Source organism: Larimichthys crocea, chromosome VIII, assembly GCF_000972845.2.
Source record: "Larimichthys crocea isolate SSNF chromosome VIII, L_crocea_2.0, whole genome shotgun sequence".
Lineage (NCBI taxonomy): Eukaryota > Metazoa > Chordata > Actinopteri > Sciaenidae > Larimichthys > Larimichthys crocea.
In genome coordinates this window covers 16,168,349-16,195,157 of record NC_040018.1, presented here as the reverse complement: position 1 = coordinate 16,195,157, position 26,809 = coordinate 16,168,349, and the positions used below count along the sequence as shown (strand labels likewise).

At 40.0% G+C, this 26,809-nt stretch overlaps 1 protein-coding gene across 1 annotated transcript in view; it reads left to right on the top strand.

The window, feature by feature from the left end:
- Positions 1–24,346, top strand: part of kiaa1549lb (KIAA1549-like b) — a 59,787-nt gene extending 35,441 nt beyond the window's left edge. The window contains exons 5-22 of the mRNA XM_019254334.2: positions 72–291; positions 580–713; positions 1,455–1,623; positions 4,941–5,000; positions 5,820–5,971; positions 6,511–6,682; positions 7,168–7,331; positions 7,770–7,805; positions 9,266–9,456; positions 12,169–12,299; positions 13,208–13,332; positions 15,062–15,291; positions 16,281–16,413; positions 18,329–18,703; positions 18,789–18,883; positions 19,196–19,344; positions 19,431–19,582; positions 21,011–24,346. Coding sequence (XP_019109879.1) covers positions 72–291; positions 580–713; positions 1,455–1,623; positions 4,941–5,000; positions 5,820–5,971; positions 6,511–6,682; positions 7,168–7,331; positions 7,770–7,805; positions 9,266–9,456; positions 12,169–12,299; positions 13,208–13,332; positions 15,062–15,291; positions 16,281–16,413; positions 18,329–18,703; positions 18,789–18,883; positions 19,196–19,344; positions 19,431–19,582; positions 21,011–21,274 — 2,952 coding nt within the window. The 3' untranslated portion in view covers positions 21,275–24,346. The remainder of the gene's footprint in view (positions 1–71; positions 292–579; positions 714–1,454; positions 1,624–4,940; positions 5,001–5,819; positions 5,972–6,510; positions 6,683–7,167; positions 7,332–7,769; positions 7,806–9,265; positions 9,457–12,168; positions 12,300–13,207; positions 13,333–15,061; positions 15,292–16,280; positions 16,414–18,328; positions 18,704–18,788; positions 18,884–19,195; positions 19,345–19,430; positions 19,583–21,010) is intronic.
- The last annotated feature ends 2,463 nt before the right edge of the window (positions 24,347–26,809 follow it).

Here is a 26,809-nt window from a genome sequence, read left to right as displayed (position 1 = left end):
AAAACATGGTAAAAACTACCTATATGGTTCTTCAAAGACATCTAATTCTCTTCTCTACTTTCGCCTCTTAGGTGGAGACAGTATTTGGTTCTCCCAACATGACAGTGGCTTATCATGTGACTGGAGGGGACATTGTTTACCCTCCCTCTGTAGTGCTGGAAGGCTTGGACTCCTATGGTCGTGATAAGCTGATTGCAGACCTGCGACAGTACCTCCCCATGGTAACGGCTCTACCCCTCCCAGTTACGTCATGGAGACCCATCCCAGCCACTGGCTACCAGCTGAAAACAGGTCAGCCAGGATGAAAGCAAAAAAAAAAAAAAAAGTCAGAGATCAGCTTATTTGTTCCTGCTGTGACTGCGCGCTGGAGCAATTTCCGTATAAAACTAGGTTTGAGAAGTAAGAAAATTAAATAAATATTGTGATACAACAGCAGAGGAGGAAATAACAATACTGCATGTCTGGTCAAAAATTAAGTACATAAGAGCTAAAATAATATTATGTTCTTAGAGTACCTAATATACACTGCCAAAGATACTGAAAACTGTTTTGTGAGTTCATTTTGTTTTAATGTTCCAGTGCTGCAGTTTGTGGGAGAAGGTGATGATCCTCGGTCCTGTCGGTTCTCTCAAATGATGGAGCAGAGGCTTGAGAAGGTGTTTTCTGAAGCTCAGGCCAAAGTGCTCAACACCAACAGCAGACTCTCTGTTCAGGTACCACATAGCACTATGTGGGTGTCTCCCGCACTGTTGCAGTGTTAATGTTAATTTGTCACATAATTCCAGTGCTGAAACTTGTGCACTGTAGTGTTCTCATGTCATTGTAGTTAAATAGATCAAAATAATCCTGATGTCATCCCCCCCAGCTAAACAGAAGTCAAGATAGATGTTCTATATTAGACTTTACAAAATATTGTTTGCAGCCTATTAGAATAGATGTCACTTCAATAGTTTTGTCCCCTGTTACACATCAATATTACCATGTGGTTCAAGTACTTTGGTGGCTACAAACAGATGCAAACTGAGTACAATTTGTGCAAAATTGGCCCTTAGTGGATCAGGCATTGCCTTTAAACAAGAACAGCTTCTGAGATGCAAATTAATTATGTTTAGGGAGGCTATGTTTGTATTAATTTTCATGAGCTTCCACATTAAGTGCACTCTATATTAAAGCTAATTTGATGGTTATGCATGGATGAAATACTACAATATTTTTGCGCTCTTTCATGCTTTGCCAATTTCCCAGCCGTGCTTCTGGATAATCTAAGACAATAATTAATTCTTTGATGTTTGTCATCTCAACTATGTCATTTTTTCCTACAAGATTTGTTCCAATTTTTTATATCTGCACATGACAGTAATGTAATCCCAAGCATTTTGCGTAGTTATACATGTATAAATGTTTTCTGTGCCCTTTTGTTACCCTGAACTCTTACTGCCCCCCCCCCTCCCCAGATGCTGAGTGTCTCCCAGGCAGCATCCTCTCCTGCTGTGTCATTGGTCTACACTGTGAAGAATGGGACTGTCTTCCTTAATGGCACCACTGCCTCAAATCTCCTTGGTCAGCTGTCAGCTGAGCTGGTGGGCTACTTCCTCTTCTATCCACCACTTATCATTGCTGAGCGTAAGTTACAATTTGCGTTCAGAAACAATAGTGTGTTGTTTGAAGTGTTGTGTGAAGTTACAAGAGGAGGCATCAGAACTAGTTCTTGTGTTCTCTTGGGAATGATTTGTTCTCCAAATACAAATTAGATTCAACAATTTCCTTGTTTTTCAAACCATACCAGTCTCTCATCATCAGTTGCAATCCTTAGGAACTGATATATTGTTTGACTATGCTAGAAGAATTCATTCTACATATATACAATTGCTACATCTGACTGACGTCCTGTTTCTCATCAATTGGACATCATAGCTCCTAACTATTCTGCTTCTGCTACGATGACAATTGTGTTTTAATGACTGAGTCACTTAAAGATAGTTGATCCAAAGACACAACTAAGCCCATGCCTTTCATCTTAGCCTACTTTGAGGACATACTCAGCCTAGCGCTCCATCTGTGTTAGAGTTCTACTCAGAGAAAAACAAATGAAGAGTGACAGGGAATCAGCGGGAGCCTAAACAGCAATCTTAGTGGAATCCCAGTATGCAGCTTTTTTCCATCCGCATGTGTAACAGGGGAATAATATGTTAACTGCTCAGTAGAGGGAGATATGGCAGATGCAGAAGAGATATAATGAGACATCAATTTTTATGGGTCTTTATTGATCCCTGAAGGAGAGATTTACTGTTTTGTTTGACCTTGTTGACAGTAAATTCAGAATATAGGTTCAGCAAAGGAACTGGGCAGTGGATATAGGGATCCTTTTAGGCTCCTATTATAGACAGTGGAAAGCAAAGAGGAAATCTTCACTATAAGGGTCAGTGGCATGAACAGAGCAAACAATCTTTCCTGTTCAACAGCCTAACTTTTTTCATCCGTGTCACGCATGTCTAATGGAACAGATATGCTCCTCTTATATTAATTCATACAGGTGTCCCACAGCTTGAATAACTTTTTAAACTTTTCCATGTGTAACTACGGTTATTGTGTGTTTGGCTCTGAACTCTGAAATTCAGGTGACCTACACTCAATACTCTGCCTGAACTGCTGCGTCCTGTGTTCAGTTGGTGTTACAGGTTATATGTCTGAAAGGGGCCTCAAGGTCTTGCATAATGTAATGAGTAACCAAACTTCTTATCAAGCTCAAGGAGGCCTAGTGAAAATGTATATGGGTCAAAAAGACTTTGGAAATCCAAAGGCAGCCTTTAGATTGTCTGTGGATCTGAGGAGTTTTCTCTGGTTAGATTCCTGTTCAAGGAATAAGTCTCTCTGGCTTAATGTTAGTCAGTTTGGCAATATAGTGCTTTGGTTATGCAAGATCATGCTCAGGGTCAGAGCAGAGTTGATGCTTGAGCCAGGAATTGAGTCAGAGGTTTCCTGAGTTGAGCCTAATCTTGCAAGCACTTAAAAAAAAGTGCTCCTGTTCTTCTTTGCTGATCCCAGTGGGGGGAATGAGGCTATGGATTTACTCTAACCTCTCAGAATGCACTAGACTGGACTATATTTGGCCAATTTTACAAACAAAATGTGTGCAGACTGGAGTATGTTAGATAATATCTGTTTCTATGAAAAGGCACACACTGTTTACCAGTTCGAGAGCTCATCTGTCCTTTGTGGGACATGAAAGTGAGGCTGAATCTGTGCTTACCTCCTCAATTAGATGTCTACAACACCCTCCTGGAAATAACTGGTATTAGAAATGAATGGTTGTCTAGGCTGGACTGTATTTACAGGAGGAATGTGGTGTCATTATGAGTAGCCAACATGAAAAGAATTCTGGGTTGCATCCCTTAAATCTAGTCTGAAGAATGCAGCTCCTGATTTGGGATACAGCATCAATGTCACTGAGGGTAGATAGCAGCGTTGGTTTACACACTTTAAATCATGATGAATTGGATTTCTGCTAGTGAGCATTAAATTAAAACTAATTTTGTCTCGGGATTGAATTCAGTTAGAAAGTGAAGTTACCCACAGGCAGGATGATTTATTTGGGGAGCAGAGAGAGAGAGGAAGGAAGGCAACTAAATACCAAGAAGGGACTCTAAAGGAGCAGAGACTGACAGAGGTGTAAAAGAAGGAATGAGAGAGTGTGTTACAGTGATTTTCCTCTGTTTGTTTTGTAGCCTCGCCATTAGTGATATTACACTGTTCGCAGGAGGCGTGAGCATATGCTGGCAGCGGCTGCCTCCTCACTTCAAAGCCAATTATCACAGTAAATAATTAACAGTGGGGGATTCTCATACCACATCGAGCTGTGCTCTGACAGAAAAGGCCCGGGATCTCACACCACTCCGAAGTGCCTGTTTGTAGCACTGAGGACTCTGTCATTCCTGTGGCATTTGTGTAGTCTGGACGCCGGCGTTCAGCTCACTCCCCCTCTGCTCTTCAACGATCTCTCTCAGGTGGAATATTACTGTAGCTGTTTGCAAAATGTCTCTTTTTAGACCATAAAAATAATTGAAAATTAGAATCCAAGCTGTTATATAAAGTCTGAAATATTATTTTAAAAGTAGCCTTTTTTTCATCACTTTGAATCACTTATGAATGTCTTTCAGTTTGTATCCCCTATGCACTCGTCGCACAACAGCAGAGGCTCATGTGAAACCTCCTTGCTGATGAACATTCCATATGATTATAAACTATGTTGGACTTACTTAGCTGATAGCCCTGCAGCCCTATCCATTAACAAATCTACAGCCTTGACTGTTCGTCTAACCCTGCAGCCCCCCCTCGACCCTCATCCATCCCAACCCCTCTCTCTTCTCCTCCTCCCCTCCTGTCATGGCTGAGTGTACATTTCTGTAGCGAGCCTAGCTTTCACAGGCCAGTGATACAGCATTCCCCCAAACACTGCACCAGCCTCCAGCACAAGAGCTTAATCAGGCAGGAAATAGATGTAACAGAACACAGAGACAACCAGAGCTCAGGCAGCCGAGAGCTCTCCTTGCTTCTATGTTTGTCTGACATGCGGCGATAATGGGACTTAAACTGAGATTTCAACCACACAAAATGTGCCAAACCCCCCTGCTTCACAACAAGTTGCATTTGGTGCAGGTTCATGAGCATTGGTTCCAATGTTCAGTTGCAGCAACTGAAAATGAAATAGTTTTTGCTGTGAGCATTTTTCTGAATTGAAGACTGAATGTGCTGACTGATGGAAAAGCTGTAGCTCTTTGTTGACACATTCAAAAGGCATATGTGAATGAAACTTCAGTGTGAAAAGATGAGCATGTGATTCTTTGGCTTTAACTTTAGGTTCAGTTTGCAGGGTTTTTTTTTTTTTTTACCTTGCATCTTCACTTTTTAATGCTGATGCTGATATTCTTATATCCTTGCAGCAATGGAGTACCACAATCTGAACACCTCTATTGCTACCAGGGACTTCTGGGTTATTACAGGTAGGGATATAAATGTTTTTTCCTAATATCAAAAAAATATCCTCTGCATCATCTTCAGGGGGGGATCTTTACTGTTTGTATGTTATGTTGTATAATTCATTCATTGTTTGGAGCCTCCCTGAATCTCTGATGGTACATATTTGACAATGTTCTTAACACAAGAAACACCTCAAAAGGATATATGTGAAGGAAATATACCTTTTGTAGTAAATAATTTTCATACAGGGTGCTATTTATGGAAACTGTTGTTTATCTGTTTGTTGTATTGCCTCTGTTGGCTTTGTGAATGAATACACTAAGCAACGTGAATATATTTCACAGTGTTCAAGGGCACCCACGCTGTTCTGTATAATGGATGGTCCTTTCAGATCAGGCCGTATAGCTCTTAACCCTACTCTTACTGCATTGAGAGGCCGAGTCAGTTCAAGGTCATTCCCTTGATAGTGTGATGTCCTCACACTGAACAAGATGTACAACCAGGTCTATTGCTTTTTTTTAACTGTTGATAGAACTGAACAGATTAAAGCAGCCTGAGGTGATGTTTGACCACCAGGGCACAGAGAGACTCTGAAACAACCTTGCAAGAAGCACAGCCCTAAATTATCATTAGCTTAGCAAGTTGTCGTGACTAATATCACAACTTGTCACCTTACATATCCATCAAACACACAGCAACATGAGCTTTCCATAAGGCCCTTACAGCCTGGAAATCCTGCATAGAATCTGTTCTTACTTTATGCTACTCTCTTTTCTCGCCAACTATTTATTTCTCTCACAACAACCATCTGGCTATTGTCTTTCTTTCATCCACATTTGCAGTGATCCAGGACGTGGATAACACCAGCCTCGAGGGACAGTACCAAAGCTTTGCCAGTCTAATGGAGCAGCGGCTGGCAGAGCTGTTTGTGTTGGCAGGGCAGCAGGGCACTCGATTCAGACGAGCCACTGCTGTAGGCAGCTACACTGTCCAGGTAAGAGGCTGGCACGACAGCCCACTGTGAGTGTCACGTCTGACTTTCTCTGGAAGAACAAACAGTCTGCGATGCACAGGGTTACAAAGCGAAGACACTAAATCATTTTTACATTCTTATTGTGAGGTTTTGTTGGTTACTGAGAAGGCTAATGAAAGCATTAATTCAACAGTTTTGTTGGCTTATTTCTTACAGTATGAATATTTCATGAGATGTACTCTTTGCTACGCACTTCTGCACACGCTTGCATGATTACTTGTGGTCAGCCTTTGATAATTAGGGAGTTTCTCAGCTCATCATCTGCTAATTGCTCATCAAAACAAGCCAGAGGTTGAATGTTTTACTAAACAAGTACTCTCTTCTGTCCATATGTTTTTTTTTTTTCCTCTTCCAAATGCGTGGTTTTAGTTTTCCTCACTGAAATGTAAGCCGCTTCATTACAATGTACCAGCCATTCAACAACGGCTGATACTGAAGTGTGCTGTTCAAAGAGACAGTTCAAAAAAACACATGTCATCCGTTCTTATATTTCCAACCAGATGGTGAGCATCCGTAGGGTGTCCGGGTTGAAGAATCCAGCAGAGATGACCTACTACGTCCAGCACAATGGCATTCCTTTATCTGGCACATCAGCTGCCAAGGTCCTGAACACGGTGGATTCTCAGACCATGGCACTCACCCTGGGCTACTTTGTCCAGCTACAAGCGGAACGTAAGCACAGCGCCCTTCTAGCATTTGACAAGTAGGCAAATAGACATAAACACTGACAGACTCAACGTGCAAACCAAAACACATGACTCATGCAGAGTTTAAAATGGAGAGCTAGTGCTGGGTTGAGGGGAGTAGAAGAAAAGGTTGAGAAAGCTCTTTTTTCTCTAATCTTTCTGAAATGCTCCCGGCAGGATGGTGTTTGTTTGGGCTGCAGTGCTGCTCAAGAGAACGAGAGAAACAGGGAGACAGAGTTGGTCAGGAGAGAAAGTGCATGCTGCATTCCCTTATAGATTGTTGCCTGCAATAGCTGAATCAGGCACACTGTATGCGTGGGTGTGACGGATGCTTCTGCATATTTTAGCTGGAAAAATATACTTCCAATAACCAATCAATGCGATAATGGTTGGCATATACTGTTTGGAGTCCACTGGATGCCATGTAATGAAGTGATGACGGTGAAAAGTCTTTGTCTTTTTTTTTTTCAGCTGTGGTCAAGAACCCTCCTAATAACCTTTGGATAATCGCTGCAGTGTTGGCCCCCATCGCTGTAGTAACACTCATTATCTTCATCATCACAGCTGTGCTGTGCAGGAAGAATAAAAATGACTTTAAAGCTGATGCCATCGGAAACCTCAATCCCAGAGCTAAGGTATGTGCCTCTCATTTTTTGTATCGGCCTAACTATGGTCATATTCGTTCTGTTTTAATAATTGATCTCAAACTTTGAGGCATTTTTCTTTTATATGATTGTAAACTGAGTTTTTGCCTCTTGGTTGAAAATGATTAATTGAAGAAACTAATCAGCAGATGAATGATGGAAATAATTATTAGTTACAGCCATGGAGAAATGTTTGTGACTTTACTGTATAGGTACAGATTGCATACTGTATGCAATGACCAGTGCATGAGTTTACTATGCAGATAACATAATTTTATAGTTTTTTGTATTGTACTCTGTATTATCTGCACATTGCCATCATGACCTCTTTAAATGCAGTGGTAGAATGAATGGTTGAACAGCACAGACACACACACACACACACACACACACACACACTGTCTTTAAAACATCTTCTCTTGTTTTCAGATGGCGTATCGGAGAGATGTGGGCTATTATCACCAGGTATCTGCCTCTCTGTATTCCTTCTCATTACTGATCTGTGTTTTCATCTTCAGGGCTCAACTGTGCCGACAGTGGGATTTGAATGGGATTCTAGGCAGACATCACCTATGATATATTTCAATAAATCCTGCTGTATTGATGAAAACGAAGGATACAACAGCACTTTGGAGAAACAAACCTTCCAAAATGAGATTTTCTAGGATGAAAGGCTGGTATTGCCTGTTCTCCTTATAGCAGTCTCCAGACGGAAAATTTGAAAGACTAAGCTTTACAAAGAGTGGTTATTATGAAAATCATTTTGTCAAGCAGAATGCATATGTGTGTGTGTGTGGGCATGTTTGTTTTGCGTATAGAAGATTGAAAACTGTTTCCGTTATTGCTGTATCAAGGGTGCCACAACATCCTAATCGAAGTTATCTCTCCACCCCCATGTCTGTTCAGTGGTTCTCTTCACTGTTATATGTCAGTGTAGATACATGAAAATGCATAGTATGACACTTAGCGTACCCCGCTGCTTTATTTGTGGAATTTCATAAGAGAGAAAGTAATAAAATTGCCTATATTAAACTTCAGTGCTACATTCAGAGCAGTTATTATTACACTACATCTAAGATCCTGCAAAGTTTCAACATGTAAAACCACCAAAATTTTAATTCCATCAGATATGAAATACTATTAGATTATACAAACCTTCATATTCTAGGTAGAGTATATAGCCGATTCTTTCTAATAAGTAACCAAGGGAAGATTCTTAAAATGCTCAAAGACAGAGTGACTCCTGAAAATTTAAATGAGGCTCCTGCACTACCTCTTCTGTTTTACTTTTACTGTCTGCAAGCCGAACACATTCATCACAAAAATATGTTTGAGTTTCCTGCGGTAACACTTTTAGTTAGTGAGAAAACTGTATACAAAGAAAATCTATATTCCTTATATATGTATGCGTGTGTATGTGGGTGTGGGTGTGTGTGCTATGGGAAGAGAGGGGATGCATGTTCTTCAGTCAGGGGAGAATCACGTATTGATTTTGCACTATGGGTTGGCTGCACTGAGGCAGTGATGTGTGTGACAATTTATGACACTGTGATGAGGTTAGGCCTAAATATTTCAGTGTGGCCCCTACCGTCTCTCTAAACATATTTCTGTGAAAGTCTGCTGATCTCATCCTGTCACTGCCCACTGCGAGTCATTTATTTGACAAGAATTTGGAAGAAGATGAAAAAGGGAGTCAGTTAAATCTGTGCTTATCTATTTCAATGCACAGCAGTGCAGTAATCCCAGGTACATTGTACATTAAATCCTCTGGACATCTTTTAAAAAGATACACTTTCAGACTATTTTGAGATGTCTGTCTATGTGACACTTCTGTTTAACTAATGTATGTCTTCTTTGAAAGGAGGAAAATAAATCAGTCTAAGTGAAGTTGTCTCTATTTCATTTTCATTTAACCTGTCCATCAGCCAGTCCAGGGTTTTGACTATGCCAAGCAACACCTGGGCCAACAGGGAGGCGATGAGGAGACCCTGCCTGCCAGTCAGGATACCTTAGTGATGTCCCTACAAATTCGGGATACACCACTTTCACTAGAAAAGGCCCTGCAACAAGATGGAACTGCCAACAAGAAAAGCCTCACCACTGAAAAACACAAAAGGTATTGTTATATCTCCACATATTCACCTCCTTGACTATAATCTGAATCACCATACATTTTCCATAACTTTTAGATAATTTTCATTCATTATCTAGATAGCCTGTGAGTAACTTGATGTTGGTGGAGCAGTACCTCATTGATATTCAGACTAACAGAGAATATAATTTATTTAATTTGGAGAGAAGAATAAATTATATATAATAATTCTGCAGAAACTATGCATAATTAAGTTTTTGGATACGTCTGTGAAACCAGTATGCAAGGGTCAGACTGCTGGGTGCACACTGGTAGTGATTGACTGACATCTACCAACACAGGAAACATGTGGTCACCTTTCATGGTGCACTGTAAAAGGGGATCTTGAGATTTTCATGGATATGGATGAATGGGCAAACTATGTAGAGTTTAAGATGAGGGTTGCACAGAGGAAATGCTGTGTTGTTACCTAAATTAGAAGTAACTTTTCTCAGTGCAGATATCTCAAACTCAGCTCAGCTAAGCCACAGATTTTCAGACTTGGCTCAGCTTTCGTCAGTCTGAGTTGTCTTTGTCTCTGTATTTGTCTAAACATCCTAGAAGTATTGCCTCCTCAAACAGATGATTATCAGCTAAATCATCTCTGTTTATTCAGAAATATTTAAGAATTATTGCCTCAACTGAGATTAAAGGAAACCATCCTTCCAATGGGTAGTGGTATGCATCTCAAGAACTGCACTGCGCTGTCAGAAAGCTTCTGGGTCACATACAGAGAGGTGGGACGATAAAACACAAAGATCCCTCCAGCCTTATTGTCTGTCCTTATTTTACCCCGATGGTGAGTGATAGGCAGTCATTACGGAGTTCTCCATATGGGCAGGTGAAATTGACAGTTTCCCTCATCTGACAGTCAGTGGAGCTCTTTCAGAAATTAATTGCCATTTTAAATCATGCTAAATTATTTAATCAAGGAACTTAAAAGGGCATAACTTTTCGAAGCTGTGCAGGATAATGAGATCAAATGAAATGTATGTCACATAATAGGGAATCTATAGACTGTTGCTCCTAAAGATTCCTCAGTTCTTAAGTTATCATCATTCATTAGGGCTTACCTGGTACATGTGATTATCCCAGGAAATAACAAGCTTGGCAATCATAAAAAACAACCAAGAAATTAGATTTACTGTAAAATAATATGTGATACATTTTTCAAAAAATACCTTGAGCTTGGTTGAACCACTGGTCCACTGTATGTTGAGTGTTTGAATGCAACCTCCCTCTCAAAACACTTTTAGCCTCAGTTTTATTTAGAAACTGATTCTGGTGGATAGTAGAACAAAGGATAACAAATAGGGTCCATTAGTAGATAAAAATATTAAAGTGCATTAGTAGTAGTAGTAGATTAGGTGAGAATATGGCGAAAACACCACAGCTATTTTCGACTATCATGTGGTTTTCTACTCGTTATGTGCTATCATATAGCTAGGAAAGGCAGCTGTCCAGCAAGTGAAACATGGTTTTAGCTCTCTACTCGACGAGACAGACAAACGAATGCTGTGTTCATTCGGCTGTAGGCTCACAGTTGTTGTTGACATCTAATCATCATTCACCTGTTGTGCAGCCTGTTTGAAATGACATCTGTCCCAAAATGCCTGTTGAGTCCTGTCAGACAAGGAGAAACTAGCGGAATGATGCTGTGAGGATACATTTTTAGAAGTCAGATAGTATAACTTGTTCATTCAGGGCTTTGATGCTGGTATGCATGTTGGATACAAACAAACAAAGATGTGTATGCAGGCATGCTGGGCACAATAACCACTAATACATTCATTTGTACCAAGGTCAAAAAACAAGAAAACAGGATCAAATGCACAACCCTCTCAAATAACAAATGTAAACATATGTAAACACACACCTCAATTCATTTTTACACATTACACGTCTTTGTTGAGGCGTTGACTGTTGCATGGAGCTGGCTCCTCTGCAGCACTGCCTCCATGAGAGCAGGGAGGGCAGCCACTGTTCCTCTGTCTCTCTTTTTGCTGTTATCATTTTTACCAGACAATTAGGGGATAGACCATGGTGCTTTGATGTCACTGTCAGCCTCAACGTCCTTTGAGCCACCGCTTGATCAGCTCTAATTCCAACTACAGTACAGCTTTTGAAGCAAGTTAACAAGAATTGGATAAAGCAATTGTTTGTCCAATTAATGTAAGGACCAGTCTTGCTTCGCTCTGAACAGCTTGCATACTGATTTTGAAACATACATGACACATACTTGAGAATACATCCACAATGCATGTGTAGTAAAGACACATTAACTTGGCAAGTGTATTCATCCAGATGAATGTACACACACATACATGCACCACTGATGACTGCTGCAGTTTTGGGACAATCAACTGATTTTACTAGCATCTGCAACCATTTCACTGACTAATCTCAGACCCAAAGGACTAAATAATCTTAATTTGATTGATTGATATTCTAAAATAGGCAGTGCGCAGTGATGGTTTCAAAAATGAAGAAATTTTTTCATTATGAAAAAAAAAAAAAAAAAAGAACAAAAAAACCCCAAAACAAAACAATAATAATACATTATGTTTACTCGACATCAGCTTGAGAGATGGAGATAGAGGAAGATGAGGTTGTTAAAGGAAGGGATGACATAACCTGGCTGTGAGCCCAGCTTCCGGAGAGCTCACCGCCTTTTCCTGTTGCTATGGTTACTTGCAGCAAGTTGCCGAGTGAGGACGGTTCCGTCATCAGCAACGAATCAGAGAAGCTGAATTCCGGCAGGGGCTTGACAGTGCTGAAAGTCACAGCGCAGCAGAAACTGACAAAGGAGGAGACGCGCAAGAGGGACGGTGAGAGTCACACACTGATGCAAATACAAATCATTTGTTCCACAGCTCCTTTGCAGACAAGGTCATGTGTGTCTCAAATGCCAAAAATCTTTACCCATTTTCTCCTGCGTGAAAACACTTTTCCAGTTTCATGTTTCTAATGCACACCGTTTACACTAAAAGAAATACACTGCCACTGCAGGTTTTTTTTTTTTTTACAGCCGGAGAGGTGGCAACTCAGCAGTAAGCAGAGATGGACCCGATGAATATGAATGAGTGAGACACTCTGCTGACATGATACAGTATGTCAGGCTGGTGGATGCTGTGACAGACTGGAAGAAACATACACACGCACATATTCACTAATACAAAAAAATGCAGAAAGACTATATCCAAGTCACATATCCAAGATTTGGAGCATCTGGAAGTAAAAGCCACTCAGACATTGAACTATTTGCTGTTTTATTCTTGTCTACTGAAGCTAAACGTTCGACATGCGGTGGGTGTGAGTTAAATTAATCAAATTCAAATACTCTGCTTGTAAATTGGATCGAGCTTGCTAAATTGTGATTTTCTTAATGGGTGAATTTGAATAATTCATCAGCTGAGTTAAGGGAAACTGGAATTGAATCCAGTTTGTCTGATGTTGGATAAGGAATGAAAGTGCAATGTCAGTTTCTTTCATCTATCACAGAGATGCATTGGCACAACCTTTGAAGCCAATGCTATCTTTGTGATCTATTGTCTCCGTCCACCACTTCATTTGCTGACACAGACGACTGATGTTTGACATAATCCCACAGTGTCAGCCACAGACACAAGGTGATGAGAGAGAGAGAGTGTGACAGTTTGTTCCTGTTTGATTGACAATGTAATCATTAGAGGTATTTGTAGTCTCTTTGTGAGTGAACTCCCTCTCTGTTCTTCAGATCCATATGACACCTCCTCTGGCTCCCTGCAGCTTATTTCTATAAAGCCCATGGCAGCTCAGCCAAACTATTCACACCCTGCATCCTCTGACCGTAGCCAGGACTCAGCCATCGTCAACGGAGAGGTGATGCACACGCAAATGTTTAATACATCACAAATGTATTAAAAGGCTTTCAATTTCCAGGTCTGAATAAGTATGGAGAAGTAATGAGAGTATGGAAAAATAGTGTTTCCAGATTATTACCCCCTATTCCCTTATTCTAAAAATAATTTGATCATACAAGCAGAATGTTTCTCATGGCATTTGAAGCCACCATGGCCAAAATGTTTACCAATGTGTGAGAGAGCGCAGACCAGATATGTATGTACCAGTATGGTGTGCAGCTAAATACACAGAGCTGCCTCTACGCCTGTACGTCACATCATAAGTGGTCGCATAACCAAATCCAGACATTTGCCAACCAAACTAGAAAGAAAATGCAGCAGTATCTTTGAATGGGATATAGCATGACAAATAACCAAATATTAAGCTTGTCTGAACATTTGAACTATGCAAAGTAAGCATGTAAACTAAGCAGACTACCTTTTCTGCACAAGGAAACCGCACAGATACAGGAAACTCAAGGTTTTAACTTTTTTCAGTTCCTATTTATAAAACAGTCACAAACAGCCAAAATTATGGACTGCATGACCACAATGGGTACATGAGTGTTGTCCAAGAGCTGTTTTGATAAACACAAATTACTAGCTACATTCTTCTGGTAATTATTTGGCAACATAATAGCCTACATATTCAGAATGTAACATACATGTTAAGAATTAGATGTTTATTATAGAAATAAATTGTTTAAAATCCATATCTTTGTACTTAGAGGTAAAATATGGTCTGAAAAATCTACTGAGAAATTTGAGTCTGGAAAAGTGTGGGCTTTTGAAATGGAAAATGTGTAGGAACCCTGCATTAATGCAAAAGTTAGAACACTTTGGGTTATCTCACATGAGAAATGTCTCAGCTGTATTTGTGTTTTTCTCACTGGGTTACACTGGACAGCACTCAGGCAGTCACATATTTTGAACATTTGAATTAAAAGACAGGTAAAGGTGTGAAGTTGTTTGCTTATATTGCCACAACTGTCAGTCAAATCTGATTTAAACCACAACCACCACCAGTCCAGATAAAGCAGATGAGATTGGGATTGGTGAGATTTTGAGTGTTATACTCTTAATAAATAATAACTCAAGAGGAGTTCTTTTTCCTGCACTGTTCATATACCTGAATAGTTAATGTTACAGAGAAAGACTTAAGATATGAAACCTGGTTTTCTGGGACTTTAAAAGATCAATTTTGTGAAATAAAATAGATTTTTTTGTGGAAGAACATTTAGAGTCTTTTATATTAGTTACATGATTTGTGATCGCTGTTAAAAAAAAGTACTGATTTTAAAGCCTGAAAGAGGCTTCCTGTCGCCTCTCTATTTTAAAATGAGATCATTCAAGTGTAATTCCCCTGAAAGTGATAGAATACAACCTTTTATCACTAGATCAATGAACTGAAAACAATTTGGTTCAATAACATGATGCACTGTTGTATTCTTTATTTTCAATTCATTTGTGATTATGAAGTGTTATGTAATAAACATGAAAAGTAATAAATATGTTCTGAATCTTTCTGGCTGCGATTATTGCATAACAGTTTTATTTTCAGACCTTCATATTCTTATGAACTCCCTGATCTTTCATCCACACGTCTTGTAAGACAAAGCAGTCTTATCACACACACAGCAAGAAGATTCCTGTATCTTATTCTCATCTCCACATGTCTCTTTTCGTCCTGCGCTCTTTCCTCTCTGCAGGTGAACTTGGCTCTGAAGCAGAAGTCAGACATCGAGCATTACAGGAACAAGCTGAGGCTGAAAGCTAAAAGGAAGGGCTATTATGACTTCCCCTCCACCGATGGCAGCAGCAGCAGTCGGGCCATGGTGCAAAGGCAGCGGCACGGCCATGAGAGGGCAGCTGGTGAGCATGGCAGACCACTGGAGCCTGATGATGAGCGAGGTTCCACTTATGTCAAGTCTCACAGGAGGTGAGGGGAGAGTGGAAAAGCAAGTGGAACCTGGGTTTGGCTGAGTGTAAACAGAAAAGAAAATCCATGCTTACTTAAGGGTGTGAGGACACAATTCAAGCGGTCACAGGGTGCTGCAGGTGACATGGCTTCTCATATTGGTTGATCAAACCGTGGCCAGATATCCATCCCTGTTGACCTCTGCCTTTTGTAATTAGCTTATAGAGAAGTAACTCTAATGTTGTCATGGTCCTCTCTTAGTAGGCACTGAGAGACACATCAGGCCTGTCTGATTAGTTTGATCCAATCCTGAGCTTCCATAATGGACATAAGAGGATTGGGAGGATTTTGGACAGTCCACTACACTGGTTCTGTCCTGCTTCTGCTTCACATAAAGATGGACAGGATTCCTTGAGTATTACAGACTGAAGGCAAGGGAGGAAATAGCCTTTTCCACCTGAGATTGACATTACATCACACTAACTGCCCTCAGAGTAGAAAGCAACACTTGACTTGTGTGCTAACTTAGTGGAGGGTTCAATGGACTTGCTGTTTTTATATCCCACCACAAGATTAGGATTTTAGCAGCTATTTATTGTCGAAACTAGTGTGTGGCTTTTAGTTACTGTACAGAAACAACATGCTGATATGCATCTTGTCCTTTGTCACTGACTGTGAATTGTTGCTTTGCTAGATGCTTTATCAGTATTACATTTTGCTATGCAACACCTCATGATACCTCTTCATACCTAATTCAGCTCTTTTACTTGATGTCCTCATGAGATATCCTGTCATACTGTATCTGTTTGGTCTTCATCGCAACTTTGCGTAAATTTTTTTTTAACATACCACTATTCTTTCCATCACCTCCACTTACTACCAACCTTTCACTGCAGATACTCTGCAACGATGGCTGAAAGTTAAAAAGCTGAATTGACAATATTTCAATTCATAACAACCCATACCCATGGTGTATATTTACTGAATTCACTCTTTACTCAAATTGGCAGGCACTCCCAGGTAGGGCAGACGGCATATCGCAGCAGACAGAGCCTGAGCAGTCCCAGTCCTGGAGGAACAGAGATGGACCTCCTTGTTATGAGGGAGAGACCCAGGAGAGGCATTCGCAACAGCGGCTATGATGTGAGTCACATATCATTACCCACTGACCCCAGTCTCTTAACAAGATGCAGTTAAACTGACACAACTAACACAGCCATGATGGTACTTTTTAAATAATATTACATCATTTGGAATATATTTGTAGTAGTATGGTAGCTTTAACTTGTGAATCACATTTGAACTTTTAACTTATTATAAGGGTGTGCTAAGGATGTACTATTTAAATACATATGTTTATGCATCTTATATGCCCATTTGCTTGTTACAGAATTCATATGATAATAATAAAAAAAATAATCGTAAAAATAGAAAATATTATCAATCAGAGCTTGTCACTGTTAAATCTGTGCCTTATTGCCCTATTTAATACAGCCACTGAGCTAGACTTTAGACATTTTCTACTTGGGTGTGGTTTCAAGTGCGCCACAGCAAGCTAAAAGAAGAGAAGTGGTTCATTCATAATTAAGAGTCAAGATTTATAAGGTCCTGTCATTTTGATATGTAATGCGTCTCAGGATGGCTGGTTTATGCCTCCACTTTTATATTGTTCCATTATGGCTCTGTGTAGGGCTCTTTCTGTCATGAATACTAGCATGTGAGCTCCCAAGACTAATGGAGCAGGCCATTCCTAAAAAGCATTGTCACTCTGAGTTGTCCTTTTGTAAAAAATATGAGCAGTGATAGAAATATTTTGCTGAACTGCCATTGACCTGCTAGCTGTCTTGACCAGTTGCAGCTGGCTGTGGTATTGATGTGCTGGCTCACTGGCATGGCTTACTGACACACTTAGGTGGAAAATAAATATAAATCTGTACTTTATTCTTCTTGCAAGTCTTCTCTGAAAATAGCTTTTTGTGCATGTGATTTAGCTATGTCAGGATCTTGGGACAGTGCAAGCAAAATGCCACAGGTTGAACTTCATGAATTCAGAATTACAAGCTCTACAAATTGAGATTTTCCTGACAAACAGTAGTGCCTTGATCTGCCCTCAGTTTGTGCTTGCTTTGGCTAAACTCTGTGCAGCCAACTGTTAGATCATCTCTGTTAGAAATATGGCACAATAGCCAGCACCAGCTACACAGTCCTTCTTCCCGGCCCTGTTGCTTACAATGGGACTAGTGTAGCTGCAGGCCCCATCACTGCAGATGCAAGTCTCTACCATTCCGTGTTGCAGGGGGGGCTGATTTATGAGGTGCACTACGCTAGGTCTCCTGTGGCTACCCTCTGTTCGCACAGGAAGTAGGGCAGCCTTGACTCGTATTCATTTATCACTGAATATAAGGGCTGGAAAGGGGAGAAAGATGGAGGGACTTTCAAATAATGTAAAAAAGGAAATGCAGTGAGGTAACACGTGAATATTAGAGGAAAGGCAATGAATATACAGGGTTATATGATATATATCCAAAAATGCCAATGCCACCCAATACAGAAAAGTGCAGGTTGGCACTCACTGCCTAGTTCTGCTGCTGAACTTACTATGACTTAGCAGTTAACACAGTTGGATTAAACTCTTCAGAAACTCTGAGCAACATTAAACATTGTCTTATAGCTCAGTCAGCACCTTGTCAACGAGCCACTGAGAGAATGACAGGAGAAGAGCTGTAATTTTCCAGCTTTCTTAGATTCTATCTGGTAATATCAATTCAATAAGGAGAGGTTTCATTTTTGAATGTGACAGGAGACATATAACAGGTGGTGGCTGCTGCAGATTCACTCACATGAGACATCCCCATAAAATGACAGAGAGCTTTATTTAAAATTGTGCCCAAAGTTTCATATTGTTTTATTTTTTATATATGACATGATTCCATGATATGGCATAATTGGTATGATTTCATGTTTTTGCGTTTTAGCAAGTCAACGGTGTGTAGATGTGTGTTGAGCCTCAGTTCATAGTGGTGTCTCTCTCTTGTGAATGTGTTTCTATATGTTTCAGACTGAACCTGAGCTGATTGAGGAGACGAATGTTGACCGTCTAATGGGAACACGGGGGTACATGTATGGCCGGGGCTTGAAAGGCCACTCAGAGACCTCCACTCTGAGCTCACAGCCATCCATTGATGAAGTGCGACAGCAGATGCACCTGCTGCTGGAGGAGGCATTCAGCCTGGCTTCAGGGGGCCAGTCCACATCCGGAAGGCGCTCCCATCACCACCACCCACCTCCTGACCACTACAGTCATGCACCACCTCCCCTTCCCTATGCAGACGTGGTGACTAGTGCCCCGGGTACAATGAGCTGTGGACGGGGAGGCCTGCAGTGGGTACCATCTTATGGCGCAGACGTGTATCAGTGCAGCCTGCCCAAACCAGTAAGTGGGATGAGGTTCTTTTCCTTCTCTTAAGAACTGTGTTAGGGTGGATGTATTCTTAAATGCCTTTCACTATCTATTTAAGGCCTTTCACTTCACCCAGCTCCCAGAGATGGCCATGGGTTCCCCTCCCCCTTTACCACCTCGCACTGGACCTCCTCCTGGGACCTCCCTAAGGCGGTAAGGCTGAGAAACACGCAGGCATGCAGATGCAGGCAGACTGAGACATACACACAGTGTCAGTAGCATCCCAAAGTCCATCAGATATTCCACATTTATTAACATTCATATTCAGGGACTAGATATTCACTAGGTAATGTGCTGTGGCCAGGGTGATTTTAGGCCTTGTATAAATTTGAATATTGAACTAGTGCATTGGGAGATGGCAAGAATGTTAATGAGGTACTCACTTTTCTACATGGACTGTGTCTGCCATCTAGTGGTACTAACCAAGTATTTCTCCAATTCCACTCCAATCTCTGTCCAACTTAGTTCCACTTCTGACTTGGGGCCTAAGGGAAGGAGCTCAGAGACGTCTGTCACTGAAATGCAGAGTCAACATGACAACAACCCATATGGGCCAACTACTAGAGCAGTACTTCCATCCATCACTGCAGAGCAGCCTGTGTCCAACTACTCAGGTAAGCATATGAGAAGATGACTTTGCAAAATAACCCCACAATGTGCTTTGTTTAGTGACTGTTAGTCTCTCTTCTCTTCTGTGTAGGAAACCCAATAACAGCCGTCTACGCCATCCCAGCCACCAGGCCCGGCTACTCAGAATACTTTGTGTCCACACCACCCACTTCCTACCACAGTCCCTCCTGGATGTCCTATCCACCTGAACCTGAGGATGTGCCACCACAGTGGGCAGACTCTGTAAGAAATCCTTTTTTGCTTGCTTAGAACACACTCAATCCTACTAAAAAAAGAATAAAAAATATATATGAAAAAATAATCTGAATCTGAAAGATGAGCAAATAATAGTGGTAGGATAACATTACCAGATGTCTTGATTAAACTAGGACAGTCCCAGTCTTCAAGCCTTTGTCCCAGTGCCCCAGCAGCTCTTTGTTCTAATAATTAGACCTTTGATTTTCAGAAAATAAACTATTCTAATTGGCTATTGGAGATTTTTTTTTTTTTTTTTTTTTTGTGCAGAAATTAGGGCTAAACCCAGAGAATAGATGAGCTATAAAAGTGCTTTATACAGAAAATAAGCTTATTTTTCTTTCACTTGTTAGTAGTAGTAGTAAGTATATAATCAGCTCGTAAGTATTGATATTTTAGACTCTAGCTAAAAAGCATGATATTTAGCTAGAAATAAAGTAATAGCTAGCTAATTTAGACTACAAAAGGCCAGTGTGTTGGCTTTATATACAGTATACATAATAGATATACATTATATTTAAAACCAGACTAGTACTGTAAAAATACTATGTAATTGTTGTCGAGTGTTAAAACAACCCAACCAAACAGGAGATGTCCTGTTTTCCCCATAACTTGGAATGGGAAAATATATCAGTAACTGTTAGTGAGATCAATGTTCAAAAAATTATGTTTTGCTTTTTTAAAATTTAACAATACTCTTTAAGCATCCTCCAACTCTCTCTTCTGTTTTTCATTGAAATAGGACAGGTTCCATTTGTCCTATCAGATCTGTTATAGTCCATGTGAACCTCCTTCCCTTCTCCTGCACAGGACTCTCCTTGTTTGTTTGGACTGTTCTGTTTTTTTCCCTGTATGTTTGCCTGTTTCAACCAGATGCCTTCACACAGTGTCTTTTTGCAGAACCAGTGTAATTTAGAAACCATTTGCTGATCTGAATTTATGGCTGGCGTTGAGTGGACACAACAAAATACCGGGGTAGTTGAGCACATTTCCTAAATAGACACCTATTTGACTTCTTTTTTTTTTTTACTTTTTTTTTTCGTTTCCTGTGGTGTAAATCTGAGACTTAAGAAGATTTTGTATTAACATTCAAAAATAGTCCATTTTGGAGTTCAAACACTGTTTGAACCACAGTCCATCTCAGCATCATATACTTGGAAACCAGATCTCCACATTCATTACTTTTGACTCATTTATAATGATTTTCCCCAGCTATATATATTTTCCCTTATCACCCATTTAATTTTCTAAAATAGTGGTGCAAGAGAAAATGTTCACTCAGCAAAAAAAAAACGAAAAAAAAAAAAACGCATATACTGTATCCTTTTAATTATCTAATAAGTAGCCATTATTTTCATGGGTAGTAATAATATAAAGTTACTTTATTACTGATGTCATGTTTACTATGTTTTCCAGTTGCCCCTGCCTGGGTATGTAGAGGCTTTTCCTCACCCTCGCTACCCACAGGGGAGCCCCACCAGGCTGCCCCTGCAGTACAACCAGGCACTGGAGCAGCCGCCCTCTGCCCCCAGCACAGCATCCCAGCAAAGCCTGCCGCAGGTGGTTAAGGACATGGACAGCATGCCCCTGAGCAGCCTCTCCACCTCTGCACTCGTGCAGGCTATCCGGCAGGAGGTGGCCAAGCTGGCGAAGAAGCAGAACGACGTGTTTGAGTTCTAGTTTTAATTCTGCCCCCTTTGTGTGCAGGAGATGGTTAACTGTGCATTGGTCTTCAAAAGTGGCACACAAAAGCGGTACTCCTTCAGACTGATTTTTGATGTTTGTACTGTAAAATGGACTGATCGATTTACTTTCACACGCCATTGGTGTTTTGCAACTCCTAACTTAAAGGAACACAAAAGATTGTTTTGTTCTGTTTTGTTTTGGGGGGTTTTTAGAAAAAAATTTCATCCTCTATTGATGATGTCCCAAGTAAGTACATGCATCTCTTTGTAGATATGTCAATAGGATATGCTAAGTACGGAAAATGTAAAACATTTTTCCAGGAGTAGACATTTTTGTGAATCAGCATCAACTGAGAAGAGAGAAAATGTTACATTATAGTCTGTACTGAGAGGACCAAATCCTTCCTGTCAGATGGTTAAGTATAAACCACATTGTATATGAGCATGTACAGTATTAGGACATCATGTATCTTATCTCCTTTTATAGACCATTAGCTTCAACAACACGGGCTACATCAATATCAGTTCATTCGAGCATCCATACCATATCAAAGTTCCACATCACTTTTCAAAGATTAAGTTTATCACATAACAACACAACAACAAACACTGACTGTCATTGGTTTGAAGATCATTTTCAGAGATCTAAATTGTAGTTCCCGTTAATTAACAAATGGACTAAACACACTATATATGTATCTGCCTTTTTAGTTTAACCCAATTGAACATCTATGATGATGTAACATATAGAAGGAAATGTTTGCCTTTATGTATCTGAAATAGAGGGAAGCATTTATCCTTGCAATATTTGTTTGAGTTACACTGACTTGGTTGACATTAATAGACTTTTTTTTACAGTATTGAGTGGTTATTATAGTACTGTATATTACTGTTGTTAAATACTTAGAAACATGAAGTTTGACCTTACTATATGTTCCTCTTTTCTTGAAGAAAACCCAAATGGAAAAACTTTTAATTCATATTTGCAGCTGGATGGACACAGAATAGTAGCAGTTTTATACAGACCCCAGTGGTTTTAAGATGCACAGATGATTCAATGCACATACAAACATTTGTCACAGAAAAAGTTCTTTTCGCTGCTGGAAGTAGTGCCACAGCTTCTTGTGAAGTTAAACTATAAAGAAGGTAAGGGTGAGTGTGTTGTTTGTTTACTGGCCTTAAGACATCTTAATGGTCTCAATGGGTGCATTTCATGAATAAAATATAAAGTTCATGTAAACTATTGACCTAATGAGAGGTCCTACATCAGTACTCCTGTTCTAAGAAGTTATTAGAGTCCTTGTGTAACATTGTGAATGTCTGCCTGAGAGTGCACAGTACAGCACTTTTCTTGTTATCTAAAAGCTGTTACAGAAGCACCGTGTTCAGTGTGAACATCAATGTGGAACATCAGTGTACCGTGGAATCAATCAGTTTATTAAGGTGCAAAGTGCATATGTGCTGAGGTAGACATTTACCTTAAGAAGCTAATTTCATAATCAATAATTTAATTACAAAACTGCTGCTTCATATCATCAGTCTTAGTTATACTTTAAATCAACCAGACAGTACATAACAAGCTCCCACCAAACAGATAACATAAAAACATTTTAAAAAATACCAACATGTTAAAGAGATGAAATTAGAAAAGACTACAGACATAAATAAAAACAAAGTCTCCTCCAGACATGACAAAGTAAAGTTCAGGGCAGTTCTTTGCCAAAATTGCACTTATAGTACATTATGTTAAACAAAAGACCAAGCCTTCTGACAGCTACTGGAATAAAGAAGACCAGTGCATGCCAGAATTATTCCAGCAGCTACAAGAAGGAAGGAGGTCAAGTCTTTATTTAGTGTGAGATTGGTTCTTGGATCTTGAAACTGCGCTTATTTAATCCAAATCACTTCTGGCCATTAAGTCTTCTTAATCAGCTCTGTCAACCTGTTTTATTTTGTCTGTTTTTGAAATCAGACTAAGACAATGCACAAAATATAACTATGAACAATTTAATAAAACTCCTATGAAATCCATTAAAACATACATGAAAGGAATTCATCTTGGGAAAAGATTCATATTTCACTTTGACATAAAAGCCATGAATAAGGTTATGATGAATTCTCAATACAGGATTGCCTGGGAATGAAAAGTGGCATTGACTGCAGATGAGTGCACATAGGCCTATAGCAGGGGTGCTGCAATATGTTTGCATAAACATTCAGATGCTATAAATTACCTATACTTTTACTGTGTTGTTGCAAATCACATGGAATGCTTTGCTGATTATTATAATCAATGCTGTCATAAGACAGATGCCAGTTGAGACATAAGAAAGACAACCATGAGTAAAAATGCCTTTAAATCATAATTTCCTTTCAACAGCATTACTGTAACAGCAGTCCTCAATGAATTTAGCCTTTTGAGTAAACGGTCCCTCTCTTCTTTTATACTCATGCCTGTTGGTGTGTAAGTAGGTATAAGGAAATGCTGTTTGTCTTAAACTCAAAAAGAACTTTTTTTTTGTTCCTTGTTTTCCAGAGATTCCTTTTACCCGTTATTCAGAGGAGCACTTAATGTCTTAAGAACTGTACGAAATACAGTGAAACCATTTTTGTGTATACCAGAAGTGAACACCTTCCCACATTCTCATGCTGGAAAACTTTCGCGGTATTAAATAAAAGGCTTTAAGGTGGTTTATTTGTTTAGAAAAATGATGGGTATTTATTCTATAAAATGAAACATGAAGTGAGCTAAATCTATTAAAAATCAATGTCTTTTTGTCTTCCTGACTGGTTTGCTCATTTCCTTTTCATCTGCTTGATCTTGTTATATTTGATGTTCCTCAGAGATTGATCTGAGAGAGACCTTGAGACAGGTGGAGAATGAGAGAAATATTAGCCTACATGATTAAAATCAAATAAAAGATTTTATTAGAAGAATCAATCAGCAGTCTCTGTCTTCAGTACCTCTTCTACTTTCTGCATGCCATTTTTCCTGCAGTTGTTGCACTGATGCTCCACTTGTACAGTCTTTCCTGGTATTGCTTATTATTATTACCACCTACTTACACCACCGTATCCTTGTATTACAATGCATGACATTAAAAGCGTATAGATTACTTTCTTGTTTCAAGAGTAATGGATCAAGTTAAATGCATTCAGAGGTTGTTGTACCATTAAATGGCCTGTTATCACCCATGATGATGTAGCTTTGACCATTTGCTGACACTACACTGAGATGCTACACTGAGACACAGTTTATACAAATTTGTATCTTTTGTCTTACTGTGATGAATACAGGGAGGATCATTTACTCATTTAAGATTATATTAATACTAATAATAAAAAAATCGATTTTGTAGCTAAAGAGCTGAAGAGAACTGGCAGACATCCAGTTTTCAGCTTGAACATTTTTCTGTAGCATCTATGAATAGTTGCCTCCTGTACTATAGTCTCTAGCTTAGTGTTTCTTTTCCCCAGGACAGTTCTCATCTTGTAGACTGGATATGGTGTGTTTCCTGACATGACATGCACAAATCTGGCCCAGTTCTTTCAATAACTGTTCCCAGAATCCACTTCTGTTCTCTGTACCCTCTCACATAGACCTATTCTGACTCAGTTAATACTCTGTCCTGGGCGTGTCTGTCATGATGCTGTGTTTGTTTTGCTTGATTCCATCTAACCTTCCCAGTTAGTGAAGGACACACCAGGTGCAGCTGGGTTCTTATCCTCCAGTTCATTAGCAGCTCAGCAGGTGTGGCTCCAGTGGTGGTCTGAGGAGTGATGCGGAAACCTAAACAATTTTGTTTCAAGGCTCCCTCCAATACCTTCCTGATACCATCCTGGTTCTTCCTTAAACACCCAGGCCGCATGCACAGCACAACCATTGGATGATCAATGTGATGCAGTAATTACATGCTTAAGGCCAGTCCTTAAAAATGCACTCACTAGGCCTGGACAATGTTCATTGACCATGATCATTGATGTACATCAGGGATTCTGTGTGGTGATGATGTCCTCAATTTTTCCCACTGTCATGGATGAAGTTAAAGACTGCTTGAGAGAGCTTCAATCCATTTAAAGTAAGTGTCAATGACAATTAGTAACATTTCCCCCAATACAGGCCTGTAAAAATCTGCATTAAGTCTCCTTTGTTGGTTTTGTAGTGGTGGTGCTGTTGGTTTGGCATGCATGACATTGACTCACTGCAGACTCTAAATCTGCATCCATATTTGGCCTTTATATAACTGCAGCCCGACACCTTCATCCTTGAACCCACCGGATGGGCCTCATGAAGTCCCATTATCATTGTCCTTGCAGTGGAATTATCACCCTGCACATGGAGCAGTCAACCTGTCACATAAGGCAGCATGTCAGGGTCCTGGCTCTGGTGGAAATATTATCTTGTTTTCAGCCCTCCCCATGTTCTCCCAGGATGAGGTGAGTATTCAAAACCTACTAGAATTAAAGCCCATGCATTCTGGTTGCTGCAAGTTGTGAGATGCCTTTACTCTCTTCCACTGTAAATAATAGCCAGGGCCTCTTTCTCCAGCTGTGATTAACCTTGTTGGGTTGATGAAAGTGAATGTGATATGCACCCAAATGGTTTCTCTGTACTAACAGGGAACCAGTATTTTTGCCCTCTCTGGTCCAAGTTTTCCCTTTTTTTTTAGAATGGGATTGTTATCTAACTTTGACACCAGGTTTACTGTAATGTTCCTGTTCACTACAAGCATGAGCAGTGTCTTTGTTGACCCTTGAAACTGACTTGTGCACTTGCTCCCAAGCAACCCCACTCTATCTCTAGGTCTACAGTTCTTGTGCTAAGTGATTTTTCCTCTGGTATGTCTTGCTTGTCTCCCACTACAGCATTTCCCAGGCCAAAAGACACCACTTGCGATAAAGTGAAGTGTAACTTAAAACACTGGACAATAACAATTAAGCCGGGTGTGAAATACACACTTAAAACCTGCAGCAAAGGCTAACTGAAAGAACCGTCCACCTTAACATAAACAAACATAAATAAGCAAGTCATAACAGGGTTTACAGCACAGTACACTTTGATACCTTCAACTATCTCATTGAAAATGAGTTACAACAAAGAAATTCTTCTAAGGACATTGACTGAGTTGTTACTGCGGAGGAAATCCTGAACCATCTTTGATTTAACATAATTTAATGAGCCAAAAAATTTGGCAGAGGTAGGACTTCTAAAATGGACACAGCCAGAGCCACCACACTCTGAGTTCACAATGTCCATGTTTTATACTGCCTATGGTGTACACACAGTTGAACTCTCAACATTGCATCCCTGCATATATGAACCATAGACTGTAAAACATGAATGTCATATCCGTCACATCACCCACAGGTTTCTAAACAGCTGTTGTGAAGCTCAAAGTTTGGAGGTTATGGACTCTACCATCTTGGCAATCCTGTTGCTGCCTCCTCCAGGCTAATCCAAAAATGGTCAAAAAGGAGTCGGGCTGAATGAAGCCTGGTTGATCTAACCTGTAATGGCATCCACCTGTCA